The sequence below is a fragment of the Pristiophorus japonicus genome, chromosome 3 (assembly GCF_044704955.1).
Source record: "Pristiophorus japonicus isolate sPriJap1 chromosome 3, sPriJap1.hap1, whole genome shotgun sequence".
Classification (NCBI taxonomy): Eukaryota; Metazoa; Chordata; class Chondrichthyes; family Pristiophoridae; genus Pristiophorus; species Pristiophorus japonicus.
The window spans coordinates 7,102,664-7,123,252 of record NC_091979.1 but is presented as its reverse complement, the minus strand read 5'-3'; the positions used below and the strand labels follow the sequence as shown (position 1 = coordinate 7,123,252).

Sequence of the window (20,589 nt, the reverse complement as noted above, 5' to 3'; positions counted from 1 at the left end):
CCTCCCGTACTGCCCCCTCCCCCTCCCGTACTGCCCCCTCCCCCTCCCGTACTGTCCCCTCCCCCCTCCCGTACTGTCCCCTCCCGTACTGCCCCCTCCCCCTCCCGTACTGCCCCCTCCCCTCTCCCGTACTATCCCCTCCCGTACTGCCCCCTCCCCCTCCCGTACTGCCCCCTCCCCCTCCCGTACTGTCCCCTCCCGTACTGCCCCCTCCCGTACTGCCCCCTCCCCCTCCCGTACTGCCCCCTCCCGTACTGCCCCCTCCCCCATCCCGTACTATCCCCTCCCGTACTGCCCCTCCCCCTCCCGTACTGTCCCCTCCCCCTCCCGTACTGCCCCCTCCCGTACTGCCCCCTCCCCCTCCCGTACTGCCCCCTCCCCCTCCCGTACTGCCCCCTCCCGTACTGCCCCCTCCCCCTCCCATACTGCCCCCTCACCCTCCCCCTCCCGTACTGCCCTCTCCCCCTCCCGTACTGTCCACTCCCCCCTTCCGTACTGCCCCCTTCCGTACTGCCCCCTCCCGTACTGCCCCCTCCCTCTCCCGTACTGCCCCCTCCTCCTCCCGTACTGTCCCCTCCCCCCTCCCGTACTATCCCCTCCCGTACTGCCACCTCCCATACTGTCCTCTCCCCCCACCCGTACTATCCCCTCCCCCTCCCGTACTGCCCTCTCCCGTACTACCCCCTCCCCCTCCCGTACTGTCCCCTCCCCCCACCCGTACTATCCCCTCCCCCTCCCGTACTGCCCCCTCCCCCTCCCGTACTGTCCCCTCCCCCTCCTGTACTGCCCCCTCCCCCTCTCGTACTGCCCCTCCCATACTGCCCCCTCCCCCCTCCCGTACTGCCCCCTCCCGTACTATCCCCTCCCGTAGTGTCCCCTCCCCCCTTCCGTACTGTCCCCTCCCGTACTGCCCCCTCCTCCCTCCCGTACTGCCCCCTCCCGTACTATCCCCTCCCGTAGTGTCCCCTCCCCCCTCCCGTACTGTCCCCTCCCGTACTGTCCCCTCCTCCCTCCCGTACTGCCCCCTCCCCCCTCCCGTACTGTCCCCTCCCCCTCCCATACTGCCCCCTCCCCCCTCCCGTACTGCCCCCTCCCCTACTGTCCCCTCCTCCCTCCCATACTGCCCCTCCCCCCTCCCGTACTGTCCCCTCCCCCCTCTTGTACTGCCCCCTCCCCCCTCACGTACTGTCCCCTCCCCCCTCCCGTACTGCCCCCTCCCCCCTCCCGTACTGTCCCCTCCCCCCTCCTGTACTGCCCCCTCCCCCTCCCATACTGTCCCCTCCCGTACTGCCCCCTCCCGTAGTGTCCCCTCCCCCTCCCGTACTGTCCCCTCCCGTACTCCTCCCTCCCGTACTGCCCCCTCCACCCTCCCGTACTGTCCCCTCCTCCCTCCCGTACTGTCCCCTCCTGTACTCCTCCCTCACGTAGTGTCCCCTCCCCCCTCCCGTACTGTCCCCTCCCGTACTCCTCCCTCCCGTACTGTCCCCTCCTCCCTCCCGTACTGCCCCCTCCCCCCTCCCGTACTGTCCCCTCCCCCCTCCTGTACTGCCCCCTCCCCCTCCCGTACTGTCCCCTCCCGTACTGCCTCCTCCCGTAGTGTCCCCTCCCCCCTCCCGTACTGCCCCCTCCCGTACTGTCCCCTCCTCCCTCCCGTACTGCCCCCTCCCCCCCTCCCGTACTGTCCCCTCCTCCCTCCCGTACTGTCCCCTCCTCCCTCCCGTACTGCCCCCTCCCGTACTGCCCCCTCCCCCTCCCATACTGCCCCCTCACCCTCCCCCTCCCGTACTGCCCCCTCCCCCTCCCGTACTGCCCCCTCCCGTACTGCCCCCTCCCCCTCCCATACTGCCCCCTCACCCTCCCCCTCCCGTACTGTCCACTCCCCCCTTCCGTACTGCCCCCTCCCGTACTGCCCCCTCCCTCTCCCGTACTGCCCCCTCCTCCTCCCGTACTGTCCCCTCCCCCCTCCCGTACTATCCCCTCCCGTACTGCCCCCTCCCGTACTGTCCCCTCCCCCCTCCCGTACTATCCCCTCCCGTACTGCCACCTCCCATACTGTCCCCTCCCCCCACCCGTACTATCCCCTCCCCCTCCCGTACTGCCCTCTCCCGTACTACCCCCTCCCCCTCCCGTACTGTCCCCTCCCCCCACCCGTACTATCCCCTCCCCCTCCCGTACTGCCCCCTCCCCCTCCCGTACTGTCCCCTCCCCCTCCTGTACTGCCCCCTCCCCCTCTCGTACTGCCCCTCCCATACTGCCCCCTCCCCCCTCCCGTACTGCCCCCTCCCGTACTATCCCCTCCCGTAGTGTCCCCTCCCCCCTTCCGTACTGTCCCCTCCCGTACTGCCCCCTCCTCCCTCCCGTACTGCCCCCTCCCGTACTATCCCCTCCCGTAGTGTCCCCTCCCCCCTCCCGTACTGTCCCCTCCCGTACTGTCCCCTCCTCCCTCCCGTACTGCCCCCTCCCCCCTCCCGTACTGTCCCCTCCCCCTCCCATACTGCCCCCTCCCCCCTCCCGTACTGCCCCCTCCCCTACTGTCCCCTCCTCCCTCCCATACTGCCCCTCCCCCCTCCCGTACTGTCCCCTCCCCCCTCCTGTACTGCCCCCTCCCCCCTCACGTACTGTCCCCTCCCCCCTCCCGTACTGCCCCCTCCCCCCTCCCGTACTGTCCCCTCCCCCCTCCTGTACTGCCCCCTCCCCCTCCCATACTGTCCCCTCCCGTACTGCCCCCTCCCGTAGTGTCCCCTCCCCCCTCCCGTACTGTCCCCTCCCGTACTCCTCCCTCCCGTACTGCCCCCTCCACCCTCCCGTACTGTCCCCTCCTCCCTCCCGTACTGTCCCCTCCTGTACTCCTCCCTCCCGTAGTGTCCCCTCCCCCCTCCCGTACTGTCCCCTCCCGTACTCCTCCCTCCCGTACTGTCCCCTCCTCCCTCCCGTACTGCCCCCTCCCCCCTCCCGTACTGTCCCCTCCCCCCTCCTGTACTGCCCCCTCCCCCTCCCGTACTGTCCCCTCCCGTACTGCCTCCTCCCGTAGTGTCCCCTCCCCCCTCCCGTACTGTCCCCTCCCGTACTGCCCCCTCCCGTACTGTCCCCTCCTCCCTCCCGTACTGCCCCCTCCCCCTCCCGTACTGTCCCCTCCTCCCTCCCGTACTGTCCCCTCCTCCCTCCCGTACTGCCCCCTCCCCCCTCCCGTCCTGTGCCCACTCGGATGGCGTGCTGCCATTTCATACGACGCAAAACTTCCATGCCCGCCTCAGGGAGGTACATTAACATGAGGTACATTAACATGTGGTACATTAACAGGGCAAATTAGGGTGTTCCTGATGTCCGTAATGTCCCCATTCTGCATCCAATTTCCGCTTGCTCTCCCCTGGATCTGATGTCGGATATTTATCGTCTATGGATGTACTGACATGGATTGAGAACTGGTTGTCAGACAGGAAGCAAAGAGTAGGAGTAAATGGGTACTTTTCAGAATGGCAGGCAGTGACTAGTGGGGTACCGCAAGGTTCTGTGCTGGGGCCCCAGCTGTTTACACTGTACATTAATGATTTTGACGAGGGGATTAAATGTAGTATCTCCAAATTTGCGGATGACACTAAGTTGGGTGGCAGTGTGAGCTGCGAGGAGGATGCTGTGAGGCTGCAGAGCGACTTGGATAGGTTAGGTGAGTGGGCAAATGCATGGCAGATGAAGTATAATGTGGATAAATGTGAGGTTATCCACTTTGGTGGTCAAAACAGAGAGACAGACTATTATCTGAATGGTGACAGATTCGGAAAAGGGGAGGTGCAAAGAGACCTGGGTGTCGTGGTACATCAGTCATTGAAGGTTGGCATGCAGGTGCAGCAGGCGGTTAAGAAAGCAAATGGCATGTTGGCCTTCATAGCGAGGGGATTTGAGTACAGGGGCAGGGAGGTGTTGCTACAGTTGTACAGGGCATTGGTGAGGCCACACCTGGAGTATTGTGTACAGTTTTGGTCTCCTAACCTGAGGAAGGACATTCTTGCTATTGAGGGAGTGCAGCGAAGGTTCACCAGACTGATTCCCGGGATGGCGGGACTGACCTATCAAGAATGACTGGATCAACTGGGCTTGTATTCACTGGAGTTCAGAAGAATGAGAGGGGACCTCATAGAAACATTTAAAATTCTGACGGGGTTAGACAGGTTAGATGCAGGAAGAATGTTCCCAATGTTGGGGAAGTCCAGAACCAGAGGTCACAGTCTAAGGATAAGGGGTAAGCCATTTAGGACCGAGATGCGGAGGACCTTCTTCACCCAGAGAGTGGTGAACCTGTGGAATTCTCTACCACAGAAAGTTGTTGAGGCCAATTCACTAAATATATTCAAAAAGGAGTTAGATGAGGTCCTTACTACTAGGGGGATCAAGGGGTATGGCAAGAAAGCAGGAATGGGGTACTGAAGTTGAATGTTCAGCCATGAACTCATTGAATGGCGGTGCAGGCTAGAAGGGCCGAATGGCCTACTCCTGCACCTATTTTCTATGTTTCTATGTTTCTATGTGTGGGACCTGCTGTTGTTGCTGGAACCTTTGCGTTCTCTGCCCCTTCCCCTGGCGTTCCCAAGGATGGATGTGTTCAGGGTCCCGCTTTTATCACAATGCCTTGGGATCCAACTCACTTTTTGTCTCCAGAATCAGGACAGGAGGAGGAGAAAATTCCAAACAAAAGCATGCGAATGAACAATCTCCCTTTGTCATTCTCAGATGGCGGAGCGGTTTGATGAGGATGTGGTCCTGAACCAGCTGCGTTACTCAGGAATGCTGGAAACGGTGAAGATTCGACGGGCAGGATTCCCAGTGCGACGCCCATTCCAGGAGTTTTATCTCAGGTGGGATCAGACCCTCCGGTGTCCCGCCATCGCCTTTTAACAGGAACATTTCTTACACAACTCACTGTATTTCCAGATCTCTTCAAAGGCCCGGTAGTCCGAGAGTGGGGAGGACATGGAATGGGGGGGATCATGGGGGTCTCGGAGAATGGGCGGATGGTGGATGGGGGGAACTCAGGAGATGGAGGAACTCGGGGGATGGGGGGACTCGGGGGATGGGGGGTTCGGGGGATGGGGGGACTCGGGGAATGGGGGGACTCGGGGAGACTCGGGGAATGGGGGGACTCGGGGGATGGGGGACTCGGGGAATGGGGGGGACTCGGGGGATGGTGGGGTCTCGGGGGATGGGGGACTCGGGGGGGACTCGGGGAAAGGGTGATCGATTGAATAAGGAGAAACTGTTTCTACTGCAGGATATTCGGTAAGCAGATAATGTTTTACGCAGCGAGTTGTGGTTATCTGAATGGGCGGTGGGTGCAGATTCAAAAGGGAATGGGATAAAAACGATTATAAACCAGTGCATCTCCTCTCGACTTGATTATTCCACCACGCTCCCAGCTTCCACCCCCCCGAAACTTCAGCTCGTCCAAAACTCTGCTGCCCCGCATCCTAACTCGCACCGAGTCCTGCTCACCCATCACCCCCTGTGCTCACTGACCCGTGTCCTAACTCGCACCAAGTCCCGCTCACCCATCACCCCCTGTGCTCACTGACCCGTGTCCTAACTCACACCGAGTCCCGCTCACCCATCACCCCCTGTGCTCACTGACCCGTGTCCTAACTCGCACCAAGTCCCGCTCACCCATCACCCCCTGTGCTCACTGACCCGTGTCCTAACTCACACCGAGTCCCGCTCACCCATCACCCCCTGTGCTCACTGACCCGTGTCCTAACTCGTACCGAGTCCCGCTCACCCATCACCCCCTGTGCTCACTGCCCCGTGTCCTAACTCGCACCAGGTCCCACTCACCCATCACCCCCTGTGCTCACTGCCCCGTGTCCTAACTCGCACCAGGTCCCACTCACCCATCACCCCCTGTGCTCACTGCCCCGTGTCCTAACTCGCACCAGGTCCCACTCACCCATCACCCCCTGTGCTCACTGCCCCGTGTCCTAACTCGCACCAGGTCCCACTCACCCATCACCCCCTGTGCTCACTGCCCCGTGTCCTAACTCGCACCAGGTCCCACTCACCCATCACCCCCTGTGCTCACTGACCTACATTTGCTCCCTGGCAATGCCTCAATTTTAAAATTTTCATCCTTGTTTTCAAATCCTCCTCACCCCTCCCTATTTTTGTAACCTCTTGCAGCCCTACAACCCTCCAAGACCTCTGCGCTCCTCCAATTCTGGCCTCTTTAGCATCCCTGATTTCCATCGCTCCACCATTGGTGACCGTGCCTTCAGCTGCCATGGCCTAAGCTCTGGAATTCCCTCCCTAAACCTCTCTGTCTCCCTCTCTCCTCCTTTAAAGATGCTCCTTACAATCTGCCCTAATATCTTCTTTTTTGCTTGGTGTCAAATTTTGTTTGATAATTCTGTGAAGCGCCTTGGGAGGATTTACTCGGCTAAAAGAGCAATATAAATGTAAGTTGTTGTTTCATTTAACTGTAAGTGGCTGCCTGTCCCAGGAGGGCACAGGGCACCATTAATCTGGGAAGGGTATGGTTGTCAGTGTGCGCCCAGGCTATTCCTGCGTGGGACTCAGGCTGCCGGTGCAAAGTGAAATATTTCTTCCATCGGCCTCCTTTGACACAGGGTGAAACTTTGACAATGATTAAAGGAAGTTGTTGCATGTTTTTGTGCAACTTTAGGTACAAGATGCTCCTGAAGAATCGCAACGTTGCGGAGGACTGGAAGGGCCGGTGCATGATGCTGCTGCAGCACTTTACTGACTGCAGTTCCCATTGGCGGATGGGGAAGAGCAAGGTGAGTGAGCGTAACTCCAGCCTGCAGTCCCAGGAATACCCAGCAGAGCGGCTCGATGGGGCTTCGGTACAGATCGGATTGAAAGGCAGAGCAGGCCCCGGGGGCTGAATGGCGGCCTCCTGTTCCTAGGAATGGATCCGTCACACCCTCCCCGCCCCCCCCCCCCCCCCCCGGGACACATCACCCCGTCACACCCTCCCCCGTCACACCCTCCCACCCCCACACCGCCCCTCCCCCGTCACACCCGCCCCTCCCCGTCACACCCTCCCCTCCCTCACACTCCCCCGTCACACCCTCCCACCCACACCCGCCCCTCCCCCGTCACACCCTCCCCCGTCACACCCTCCCCCGTCACCCCCTCGCCCCCCTCACACTCCCCCCGTCACACCCTCCCACCCACACCCGCCCCTCCCCGTCACACCCTCCCCTCCATCACACCCTCCCCCGTCACACCCTCGCCCCCCTCACACTCCCCCCGTCACACCCTCCCCCGTCACACCCTCCCACCCCCACACCGCCCCTCCCCCGTCACACCCGCCCCTCCCCGTCACACCCTCCCCCCCTCACACTCCCCCCGTCACACCCTCCCACCCACACCCGCCCCTCCCCCGTCACACCCTCCCCCGTCACACCCTCCCCGTCACACCCTCCCCCCCTCACACTCCCCCCGTCACACCCTCCCACCCACACCCGCCCCTCCCCCGTCACACCCTCCCCTCCATCACACCCTCCCCCGTCACACCCTCCCCGTCACACCCTCCCCCGTCACACCCTCGCCCCCCTCACACTCCCCCCGTCACACCCTCCCCCGTCACACCCTCGCCCCCCTCACACTCCCCCCGTCACACCCTCCCCGTCACACCCTCCCCCGTCACACCCTCCCACTCCCACACCGCCCCTCCCCCGTCACACCCGCCCCTCCCCGTCACACCCTCCCCCCCCTCACACTCCCCCCGTCACACCCTCCCACCCACACCCGCCCCTCCCCCGTCACACCCTCCCCCCATCACACCCCCCGCCCCCCGTCACACCCTCCCCCCCTCACACCTGCCCCTCCCCTGTCACACCCTTCCCTCCTCACACCCTCCCCCCTCACACCCTCCCCCCCGTCATACCCCCTCCCGTCACACCTCCCCCCCTCACACCCTCCCCTCCCACCACACCCCCTCCCGTCACACCTCCCCCCCCCCCCCCCCACGTCACACACTGTGACCCCGTCATACCCTTCCCCCGTCTACCATCCCCGTCACACCTCCCTGCAGGTTTCTCCCTCGCTCGTGGTAATTTCATGGGTAAGATCATTGGAACACCGATTTTGCGGTTTCTCGGGAGACGGGATCTCCCTGCTCCCCCTTCCCCTCAACCTTCTGACCCATTCCTGCCCTTCCTGCTCCCCCTCCCAACCCTCTGACCCACTCCCTCCCTCCCTGTTCCCCGGCTGTTTTCGGATCCAGATTTGTGTTTAGGATTAGGATTAAGGTTAAGGTTAGAATTAGGATTAAGGTTAGGATAACGATTTGGGCTAAGGATAGAGTAATGGTTAAGGTTTGGGTTCGGGATGGAATTAGGGTTAAGGTTAGAGTTAGGATTAAAGTTCTGGGTCAGGGTTAGCATTAAGGTTCAAGTTTAGTTAGGGTTTGGGTTATGGTAGGTTATGTTTAGGGTTAAGGTTCAGGTTGATGGTTAGGTTTAGAGTCAAGGTAAGGTTAGGATTAGGTTAATGTTAGGGATACTTTTAAGGTTAGGAGTAGGGTTAGGATTACGGCTCGGCTTAAGCTTAAGGTTAGGGTTAGAGTTAATTTTAAGGTTAGGGGTATGGTTAAGATTAGGGGTCGGGTTCGGGTTACGTTCGGGTTAAGGTTAGGATAGGGCTGGGGTTTGGGGTCGGGTTAGGGTTACGGTCGGGTTAAGGTTAGGATAGGGCTGGGGTTTGGGGTCGGGTTAGGGTTACGGTCGGGTTAAGGTTAGGATAGGGCTGGGGTTTGGGGTCGGGTTAGGGTTACGTTCGGGTTAAGGTTAGGATAGGGCTGGGGTTTGGGGTCGGGTTAGGGTTACGTTCGGGTTAAGGTTAGGATGCTGCATCTGGTCCCGAGGTGCCGCTCGATACCGAGAGGAGCAACAGTGCCAGGAGACGGTGCGTACCCAGGGCTGGAGGAGCACTCAGAGCTGAGACTGGAGTAAAGGACAACTGGTAAGAACGGAGCAGGAGCAAATTGAACAGTGCTTCCGACGAAAGGCTCCCATTTGCTCTGGAGGTTGACATTGATGATTCACTCACAGCTGAGCCAGGCATCCATTGCTGAATGAAGGAGGCCCATTGTCTCTTCAAGGTCAGAAGTGAGATGTCATTGACTTGCTGAAACATTTAGTTTCTTCCTGTTCTAGAACAGAAAATGCATCATACGGGTCATCCTCATTAACCCTGAACATAAGAACATAAGAATTAGGAACAGGAGTAGGCCATCTAGCCCCTTGAGCCTGCTCCGCCATTCAACAAGATCATGGCTGATCTGGCCGTGGACTCAGCTCCACTTACCCGCCCGCTCCCCATAACCCTTAATTCCCTTCTTGGTTAAAAATCTATCTATCTGTGATTTGAATACATTCAATGAGCTAGCCTCAACTGCTTCCTTGGGCAGAGAATTCCACAGATTCACAACCCTCTGGGAGAAGAAATTCCTTCTCAACTCGGTTTTAAATTGGCTCCCCCATATTTTGAGGCTGTGCCCCCTAGTTCTAGTCTCCCCGACCAGTGGAAACAACCTCTCTGCCTCTATCTTGTCTATCCCTTTCATTATTTTAAATGTTTCTATAAGATCACCCCTCATCCTTCTGAACTCCAACGAGTAAAGACCCAGTCTACTCAATCTATCATCATAAGTTAACCCCCTCATCTCCAGAATCAGCCTAGTGAATCGTCTCTGTACCCCCTCCAAAGCTAGTATATCCTTCCTTAAGTAAGGTGACCAAAACTGCATGCAGTACTCCAGGTGCGGCCTCACCAATACCCTGTACAATTGCAGCAGGACCTCCCTGCTTTTGTACTCCATCCCTCTCGCAATGAAGGCCAACATTCCATTCGCCTTCCTGATTACCTGTTGCACCTGCAAACTAACTTTTTGGGATTCATGCACAAGGACCCCCAGGTCCCTCTGCACCGCAGCATGTTGTAATTTCTCCCCATTCAAACAATATTCCCTTTTACTGTTTTTTTTCCCCAAGGTGGATGACCTCACACTTTCCGACATCGTATTCCATCTGCCAAACCTTAGCCCATTCGCTTAACCTATCTAAATCTCTTTGCAGCCTCTCTGTGTCCTCTACACAACCCGCTTTCCCACTAATCTTTGTGTCATCTGCAAATTTTGTTACACTACACTCTGTCCCCTCTTCCAGGTCATCTATGTATATTGTAAACAGTTGTGATCCCAGCACCGATCCCTGTGGCACACCACTAACCACCAATTTCCAACCCGAAAAGGACCCATTCATCCCAACTCTCTGCTTTCTGTTAGCCAGCCAATTCTCTATCTATGCTAATACATTTCCTCTGACTCCGCGCACCTTTATCTTCTGCAGTAACCATTTGTGTGGCACCTTATCGAATGCCTTTTGAAAATCTAAATACACCACATCCATCGGTAAACCTCTATCCACCATGCTCGTTATATCCTCAAAGAATTCCAGTAAATTAGTTAAACATGATTTGCCCTTCATGAATCCATGCTGCGTCTGCTTGATTGCACTATTCCTATCTAGATGTCCCGCTGTTTCTTCCTTAATGATAGTTTCAAGCATTTTCACCACTACAGATGTTAAACTAACCGGCCTATAGTTACCTGCCTTTTGTCTTCCCCCTTTTTTAAACAGAGGCGTTACATTAGCTGCTTTCCAATCCGCTGGTACCTCCCCAGAGTCCAGAGAATTTTGGTAGATTATAACGAATGCATCTGCTATAACTTCCGCCATCTCTTTTAATACCCTGGGATGCATTTCATCAGGACCAGGGGACTTGTCTACCTTGAGTCCCATTAGCCTGTCCAGCATTACCCCCCTAGTGATAGTGATTGTCTCAAGGTCCTCCCTTCCCACATTCCTGTCACCAGCAATTTCTGGCGTGGTTTCTGTGTCTTCCACTGTGAAGACCGAAGCAAAATAATTGTTTAAGGTCTCAGCCATTTCCACATTTCCCATTATTAAATCCCCTTCTCATCTTCTAAGGGACCAACATTTACTTTAGTCACTCTTTTCCGTTTTATATATCTGTAAAAGCTTTTACTATCCGTTTTTATGTTTTGCGCAAGTTTACCTTCGTAATCTATCTTTCCTTTCTTTATTGCTTTCTTAGTCATTCTTTGCTGTCGTTTAAAATTTTCCCAATCTTCTAGTTTCCCACTAACCTTGGCCACCTTATACGCGTTGGTTTTTAATTTGATACTCTCCTTTATTTCCTTGGTTATCCACTGCTGGTTATCCCTTCTCTTACCGCCCTTCTTTTTCACTGGAATATATTTTTGTTGAGCACCATGAAAGAGCTCCTTAAAAGTCCTCCACTGTTTCTCAATTATGCCACCGTTTAGTCTGTGTTTCCAGTCTACTTTAGCCAACTCTGCCCTCATCCCACTGTAGTCCCCTTTGTTTAAACATAGTATGCTCGTTTGAGACACTACTTCCTCACCCTCAATCTGTATTACAAATTCAACCATACTGTGATCACACATTCCGAGAGGATCTTTTACTAGGAGATCGTTTATTATTCCTGTCTCATTACACAGGACCAGACCTAAGATAGCTTGCTCCCTTGTAGGTTCTGTAACATACTGTTCTAAGAAACAATCCCATATGCATTCTATGAATTCCTCCTCCATGCTACCCCGTGCGATTTGATTTGACCAATCGATATGTAAGTTAAAATCCCCCATGATTACTGCCGTTCCTTTTTCACATGCCTCCATTATTCCCTTGATTATCGCCCGCCCACCGTGAAGTTATTATTTGGGGGCCTATAAACTACGCCCACCAGTGACTTTTTCCCCTTACTATCTCTAATCTCCACCCACAATGATTCAACATTTTGTTCATTAGAGCCAATATCGTCTCTCACAACTGCCCTGATATCATCCTTTATTAACAGAGCTACCCCACCTCCTTTCCCTTCTTGTCTATCTTTCCGAATTGTCAGATACCCCTGTATGTTTAATTCCCAGTCTTGGCCCCCAAATTATACCTATTTGAAATGATTTGTGCCGTCAACTCATTTACTTTATTTTGAATGCTGCGTGCGTTTAGGTAGAGTGTTTTAATACTAGTTTTTAAACCATGATTTTTAGTTTTAACCCCTCCTGCAGCCCCTTTACATTCAGTGGCCCTTTTTGTTTTTTGCCTTGGGTTTCTCTGCCCTCCACTTTTACTCCTCTCCTTTCTGTCTTTTGCTTTTGTCTCCTTTTTGTTTCCCTCTGTCTCCCTGCATTGGTTCCCATCCCCCTGCCATATTAGTTTAACTCCTCCCCAACAGCACTAGCAAACACTCCCCCTCGGACATTGGTTCCGGTCCTGCCTAGGTGCAGACCGTCCAGTTTGTACTGGTCCCACCTCCCCCAGAACCGGTTTCAGTGCCCCAGGAATTTGAATCCCTTCCTGCTGCACCACTGCTCAAGCCACATATTTATCTGAGCTCTCCTGCGATTCCTACTCTGACTAGCACGTGGCACTGGTAGCAATCCTGAGATTACTACTTTTGAGGTCCGACGTTTTAATTTAGCTCCTAGCTCCTTAAATTCGTCTCGTAGGACCTCATCCCTTTTTTTACCTATATCGTTGGTACCAATGTGCACCACGACAACTGGCTGTTCATCCTCCCTTTTCAGAATGTCCTGCATCTGCTCCGAGACATCCTTGACCCTTGCACCAGGGAGGCAACATACCATCCTGGAGTCTCGGTTGCGGCCGCAGAAACGCCTATCTATTCCCCTTACAATCGAATCCCCTATCACTATCGCTCTCCCACTCTTTTTCCTGCCTCACTGAGTACCACAGTGAGAGTCAGTGTGTGTGGAACTGTACCCCAGTGAGAGTCAGTGTGTGTGGAACTGTACCCCAGTGAGAGTCAGTGTGTGTGGGACCCGTACCCCAGTGAGAGTCAGTGCCTGTGGAACTGTACCCCAGTGAGAGTCAGTGTGTGTGGGACCCGTACCCCAGTGAGAGTCAGTGTGTGTGTGGGACCCGTACCCCCAGTGAGAGTCAGTGTGTGTGGGACTGTACCCCAGTGAGAGTCAGTGTGTGTGGAACTGTACCCCGGTGAGAGTCAGTCATTGTGGGACCCTTACCCCAGTGAGAGTCAGTGTGTGTGTGGGATCCGTACCCCCAGTGAGAGTCAGTGTGTGTGGGACTGTACCACAGTGAGAGTCAGTGTGTGTGGGACCCGTACCCCAGTGAGAGTCAGTGTGTGTGGGACTGTACCCCAGTGAGAGTCAGTGTGTGTGGAACTGTACCCCAATGAGAGTCAGTGTGTGTGGGACTGTACCCCAGTGAGAGTCAGTGGGTGTGGAGAAAAGCAAGAGTGGAGGGCAGAGAAATCAAGGGCAAAAATCAAAAAGGGCCACATAATTCAAAAAGGACAAAGAGTGTTAAAAAACAAACCTGAAGGCTCTGAGTGAAGACGAGGAGCATTCGTAATAAGGTGGATGAATTGACTGCGCAGATAGCTGTTAATGGATATGATGTAATTGGGATTACGGAGACCTGGCTCCAGAGTAACCAAGGCTGGAAACTCAACGTCCAGCGGTATTCAATATTCAGGAAGGACAGACAGGAAGGAAAAGGAGGTGGGGTGGCGTTGCTGGTTAAAGAGGAGATTAACGCAATAGTAAGGAAGGACATTAGCGTGGATGATGTGGAATCTATATGGGTAGAGCTGCGAAACACCAAAGGGCAGAAAACGTTAGTGGGAGTTGTGTACAGACCACAAACAGTAGTAGGGAGGTTGGGGATGGCATCAAACAGGAAATTAGGGACGCATGCAATAAGGATCCAGCAGTTATCATGGGTGACTTTAATCTACATATTGATTGGGCTAACCAAACTGGCGGGATTGGACAGGTTAGATACAGGAAGAATGCGAGAGTATGAGAGTAAGCTTGCAGGGAACATAAAAACTGACTGCAAAAGCTTCTATAAATATGTGAAGAGATAAATATGTGAAGACAAATGTAGGTCCCTTGCAGTCAGAACCAGATGAATTCATAATGGGGAACAAGGAAATGGCAGACAAGTTGAACAAATACTTTGGTTCTGTCTTCATTAAGGAAGACACGAATAACCTCCCGAAAATACTTGGGGACCAAAGGTCGAGCGAGAAGGGGGAACTGAGGGAAATCCTTATAAGTCAGAAAATGGTGTTAGGGAAATTGAAGGGCCTGATAGTCTGCATCCCAGAGTACTTAAGGAAGTGGCCCTAGAAATAGTAGATGCATTGGTGGTCATTTTCCAACGTTCCATGGACTCTGGATCAGTTCCTATGGATTGGAGGGTAGTTAATGTAACCCCACCTTTTAAGAAAGGACGGAGAGAGAAAACAGGGAATTATAGATCGGTTAGCCTGACATCGGTGGTGGGAAAAATGTTGGAATCAATTATTAAAGATGTAATGGGAGCGCATCTGGAAAGCAGTGACAGGATCGGTCCAAGTCAACATGGATTTATGAAAGGGAAATCATGCTTGACAAATCTTCTAGAGTTTTTTGAGGATGAAACTAGTAGAGTGGACAAGGGAGAACCTGTGGATGTGGTGTATTTGGACATTCAAAAGACTTTTGACAAGGTCCCACACAAGAGATTAATGTACAAAATTAAAGCACATGGTATTGGGGGTAATGCATTGACGTGGATAGAGAACTGGTTGGCAGACAGAAAGCAAAGAGTGGGAATAAACGGGTGCTTTTCAGAATGGCAGGCAGTGACTAGTGGGGTGCCACAGGGCTCAGTGCTGGGACCCCAGCTATTTACAATATACATCAATGATTCAGATGAAGGAATTGAGTGTAATATCTCCAAGTTTGCAGATGACACTAAGCTGGGTGGCGGTGTGAGCTGCGAGGAGGATGCTAAGAGGCTTCAGGATGACTTGGACAGGTTAGGTGAGTGGGCAAATACATGGCAGATGCAATGAAATGTAGATAAATGTGAGGTTATCCACTTTGGTGGCAAAAACACGAAGGCAGAATATTATCTGAATGGCGGCAGATTAGGAAAAGGGAAGGTGCAAAGGTAGGCATGCAGGTACAGGTACAGCAGGCAGTAAAGAAAGCAAATGGCATGCTGGCCTTCATAGCTAGGGGATTTGATTATAGGAGCAGGGAGGTCTTACTGCAGTTGTACAGGGCCTTGGTGAGACCACACCTTGAGTATTGTGTGCAGTTTTGGTCTCCTAATCTGAGGAAGGACATTCTTGCTATTGAGGGAGTTCAGCGAAGCTTCACCAGACTGATTCCCGGGATGGCAGGACTGACATATGAGGAAAGACTGGATTGGCTAGGCTTATACTCACTGGAATTTAGAAGAATGAGACGGGATCTCATAGAAACTTATAAAATTCTGACAGGACTGGACAGGTTAGATGCAGGAAGACTGTTCCCGATGTTGGGGAAGTCCAGAACCAGGGGTCACAGTCTAAAGATAAGGGGGAAGCCATATAGGACCGAGCTGAAGAGAAACTTTTTCACCCAGAGAATTGTGAACCTGTGGAATTCTCTGCCAGAGAAAGTTGTTGAGTCCAGTTCGTTGGATATATTCGAAAGGGAGTTAGATGTGGCCCTTACGGCTAAAGGGATCAGGGGGTATGGAGAGAAGGCACGGGTGGGGTACTGAGGTTGCATGATCAGCCATGATCATATTGAATGGCAGTGCAGTCTCGGAAGGGCCGAATGGCCTGCTCTTGCACCTATTTTCTATGTTTCTATGCATCCCAGTGAAAGTCAGTGTGTGTGGAACTGTACCTCAGTGAGAGTCAGTGTGTGTGGAACTGTACCCCAGTGAGAGTCAGTGTGTGTGGAACTGTACCCCAGTGAGAGTCAGTGTGTGTGGGACTGTACCCCAGTGAGAGTCAGTGTGTGTGGAACTGTACCCCAGTGAGATTCAGTGTGTGTGGAACTGTACCCCAGTGAGAGTCAGTGTGTGTGGGACTGTACCCCAGTGAGAGTCAGTGTGTGTGGGACTGTACCCCAGTGAGAGTCAGTGTGTGTGGGACTGTACGCCAGTGAGAGTCAGTGTGTGTGGGACTGTACCCCAGTGAGAGTCAGTAAGTGTGGAACTGTACCCCAGTGAGAGTCAGTGTGTGTGGGACTGTACCCCAGTGAGAGTCAGTGTGTGTGGGACTGTACCCCAGTGAGAGTCAGTGTGTGTGGGACTGTACGCCAGTGAGAGTCAGTGTGTGTGGGACTGTACCCCAGTGAGAGTCAGTAAGTGTGGGACTGTACCCCAGTGAGAGTCAGTGTGTGTGGGACCCATACCCCAGTGAGAGTCAGTGTGTGTGGGACTGTACCTCAGTGAGAGTCAGTGTGTGTGGGACCCATACCCCAGTGAGAGTCAGTGCCTGTGGAACTGTACCCCAGTGAGAGTCAGTGTGTGTGGGACCCATACCCCAGTGAGAGTCAGTGTGTGTGGGACTGTACCCCAGTGAGAGTCAGTGTGTGTTGGACTGTACCCCAGTGAGAGTCAGTGTGTGTGGAACTGTAACCCAGTGAGAGTCGATATCTGTGGTACGGTACCCCAGTGAGAGTCAGTGTCTGTGGGACCCATACCCCAGTGAGAGTCAGTGTGTGTGGAACTGTACCCCAGTGAGAGTCAGTGTCTGTGGAACAGTACCCCAGTGAGAGTCAGTGTGTGTGGAACTGTACCCCAGTGAGAGTCAGTGTGTGTGGGACTGTACCCCAGTGAGAGTCAGTGTGTGTGGGACTGTACGCCAGTGAGAGTCAGTGTGTGTGGGACTGTACCCCAGTGAGAGTCAGTATGTGTGGGACTGTACCCCAGTGAGAGTCAGTGTGTGTGGGACCCATACCCCAGTGAGAGTCAGTGTGTGTGGGACTGTACCTCAGTGAGAGTCAGTGTGTGTGGGACCCATACCCCAGTGAGAGTCAGTGCCTGTGGAACTGTACCCCAGTGAGAGTCAGTGTGTGTGGGACCCATACCCCAGTGAGAGTCAGTGTGTGTGGGACTGTACCCCAGTGAGAGTCAGTGTGTGTTGGACTGTACCCCAGTGAGAGTCAGTGTGTGTGGGACTGTACCCCAGTGAGAGTCTGTGTGTGTGGGACTGTACCCCAGTGAGAGTCAGTGTGTGTGGGACCCATACCCCAGTGAGAGTCAGTGTGTGTGGGACTGTACCCCAGTGAGAGTCAGTGTGTGTTGGACTGTACCCCAGTGAGAGTCAGTGTGTGTGGGACTGTACCCCAGTGAGAGTCAGTGCCTGTGGAACTGTACCCCAGTGAGAGTCAGTGTGTGTGGGACTGTACCCCAGTGAGAGTCAGTGTGTGTGGGACTGTACCCCAGTGAGAGTCAGTGCCTGTGGGATGTTCAGAGGTGAAAAGGACCAGAGCAGATAAGATTAGTAAAAGTAGGGGCTCATCTAGGCAATAGTGACCATAATATATGCTTTAAGTTGATAATTCAGAAGAACATAGAATCATAGAAATTTGCAGTGCATTAGGAGGCTATTCGGCCCATCGTGTCTGTGCCGGCTGACAAAGAGCTATCCAGCCGAATCCCACTTTCCAGCTCTTGGTCCGTACCCCTGTGGGTTACGGCACTTCAAGTGCATATCCAAGTACTTTTTAAATGTAAGGGTTTCTGCCTCTACCACCCTTTCAGGCAGTGAGTTCCAGACCTCTGGGTGAAAAAAAGTCTCCTCAAATCCGCTCTCAACCTCCTACCAATTACTTTAAATCTATGTCCCCTGGTTGTTGACCCCTCTGCTAAAGGAAACAGGTCCTTCCTATACACTCTATCCAGGCCCCTCATAATTTTATACACCTCAATCAGGTCTCCCCTCAGCCTCCTCTGTTCCAAAGAAAACAAACCCAGCCTATCCAATCTTTCCTCATAGCTAAAATGCTCCTCATAAATCTCCTCTGTACCCCCTGTATTGCAATCACATCTTTCCTGTAATGCGGTGACCAAAACTGCACGCAGTACTCCAGCTGTGACCTAACCAGTGTTTTATACAGTTCAAACATAACCTCCCTGCTCTTATATTCTATGCCTCGGCTAATAAAGGCAAGTATTCCACATGCCTTCTTAACCACCTTATCTACCTGGCCTGCTACCTTCAGGTATCTGTGGACCTGCACTCCAAGGTCCCGTTGTTCCTCTACACTTCTCAGTGTTGTACCGTTTAATGTGTATTCCCTTGCCTTGTTTGCCCTCCCCAAATGTATTACCTCACACTTCTCCGGATTGAATTCCATTTGTCGCTGTTCTGCCCACCTGACCAGTACATCGGCATCTTCCCGAAATCCGCAGCTTTCTTCCTCATGGCAGCGGGATGCGATCAAGGGGCGGAGGGAGGGTTGCTAGTGCTGTTGGTTTAAACTAGTTTGGCAGGGAGATGGGAACCTGAGAATAGATTCAGAAGCAGAGCTGAAATTGGAAAGCAGAAAATTAGAAAATGAATTTGGCAAACAGAGGAAACAAGGGCTAGAAAATAGACAACACGAGAGTTTGGCAGTGTTAAATGGTAGGGAAAGTCTTGCTTGACCAATCTCTTTGAATTTTTTGAAGAGGTAACAGAGAGAGTAGACAATGGTAATGCAGCATATGTAATTTATCTCGATTTTCAATAAGATAGCCCATAATAGACTGATGAGCAAGGTCAGAGAATGCTGAGTCAGGGGACAAGGAACAGAATGGATCGCTAGCTGGCTTCAAGACAGAAAGCAGAGAGTAGGGGTAAAGGGCAGCTATTCACTGGCAGAAGGTGGGTGGTTAGTGGCGTTCCACAAGGATCAGTGCTGGGATTTATATTAACGAATTCGAATTTGGAATCAAAAACACAATTTCTAAATTTGCGGGTGATACCAAATTCGCGACGGGCGGGGGGGATACTCAATACTGAAGAGGACTGCAACAAATTACTGGAGGACATTATCATCATCATCATCATCATAGGCGGTCTCTCGAACGAGGGTGACTTGCTTCCACAAGAGTTCACAATGAAGGACCCGATATTCCAGTCCTGAACTCCAATTGAGAGGGTGGAAGATGCCTGTGTATGGATTTTTTAACGTGTGATGACCATTGCACATTAGCCACCACACGGGCTCGACAGAGCGAGACCTTTATCCAGTGGCAAGGGTTAACCAGGACGACTGGAGACCTGCTCTGCTGCACTGACCTAGTACGCACACATATCGCAGTTTGGGCTGGCCTGTGCTGCCCCGGGGCCCTCGGCTCTTCTGGGCCCCGTACCCCCATTCGCCGCTCCTCCGCCACAAACATTCGCCGCACCTCTGCCACGATCTCCCGCCGCACCTCCACACCAAACCTTCGCCGCATCTCCGCCACGATCCCTCACCGCTCATCCGCCACAAAAACACTCGCCGCATGTCTGCTATGATCTCCCACCGCACCTCCACACCAAACATTCGCCGAACCTCCGTCACGGTCACACACCACATCTCAGCCACTATCCCTCATCACTCCTCTGCCCTGATCACTCATCACAAGTCTGCCACAAGCGTCCCGCTCCTCTGCTGTACCAGGGCCCCGCCAATGCTCCTGCCCACGTTCCAATCGGCGATCTGGGTCCTCATGATGTCACCTCGAAGCCATCTCACACTTGGAGCGGCTCGCGCTGGTAGCTGTAGTGGCTCCAGCTCTAGTTATAGTCCTGACCTGCGATGGTGTTCTCATACAGGTCGGGGCTGCCCACCATGTTCCAGGGCCCGACGCTCCAGCTCTACTTATAGCTCGACCTGCGATGGTGTTCTCACACAGGTCGGGGCTGCCCACCATGTTCCAGGGCCCGACGCTCCAGCTCTACTTATAGCTCGACCTGCGATGGTGTTCTCACACAGGTCGGGGCTGCCCACCATGTTCCAGGGCCCGACGCTCCAGCTGTACTTATAGCTCGACCTGCGATGGTGTTTTCACACAGGTCGGGGCTGCCCACCATGTTCCAGGGCCCGACGCTCCAGCTGTATTTATAGGCCCGACCTGCGATGGTGTTCTCACACAGGTCGGGGCTGCCCACCATGTTCCAGGGCCCGACGCTCCAGCTGTATTTATAGGCCCGACCTGCGGTGGTCATTAATAAACTTGCAGAATGGGCATATAATTGGCAAATGAAATTCAACACAGATAAAGGTGAGGTATTACATTTTGGTAGGAAGGTGCTATTATTACTTGGAGGGTGCGAGTCTAGGTGGGGTAGAGGAACAAAGGGATCTCGGAGAATAAATACACAAATCACTAAAAGTTGCGACGCAGGTTAGCAAGACCATAAAAAAGCAAACCAAGAGCTAGGCTTTATTTCTAGAGGAATAGAATTCAAAAGTAGTAAAGTTATGCTAAACCTGTATTGAACCTTGGTTAGACCACACTTAGAGCACTGAGTACAGTTCTGGTCGCCATATTATAAAAAGGATATAGAGGCACTGGAGAGGGTGCAGAGAAGATTTACTAGGATGATACCAGAAATGCGAGGGTATACATATCAGGAAAGGGTGAACAGGCTGGGCCTCTTTTCTTTTGAAAAAAGATGGCTGAGGGGTAACCTCATCGAGGTCTTTAAAATTATGAAAGGTTTTGATAGAGTGGATAC

The 20,589-nt window shown here is 53.7% G+C and overlaps 1 protein-coding gene across 1 annotated transcript in view; it reads left to right on the top strand.

Annotated features, from left to right (window-relative positions):
• Positions 1 to 20,589, top strand: part of LOC139260446 (unconventional myosin-X-like) — a 204,319-nt gene that overhangs the window by 108,902 nt on the left and 74,828 nt on the right. Inside the window, exons 20-21 of the mRNA XM_070877008.1 lie at positions 4,726 to 4,850; positions 6,665 to 6,779. Coding sequence (XP_070733109.1) covers positions 4,726 to 4,850; positions 6,665 to 6,779 — 240 coding nt within the window. The remainder of the gene's footprint in view (positions 1 to 4,725; positions 4,851 to 6,664; positions 6,780 to 20,589) is intronic.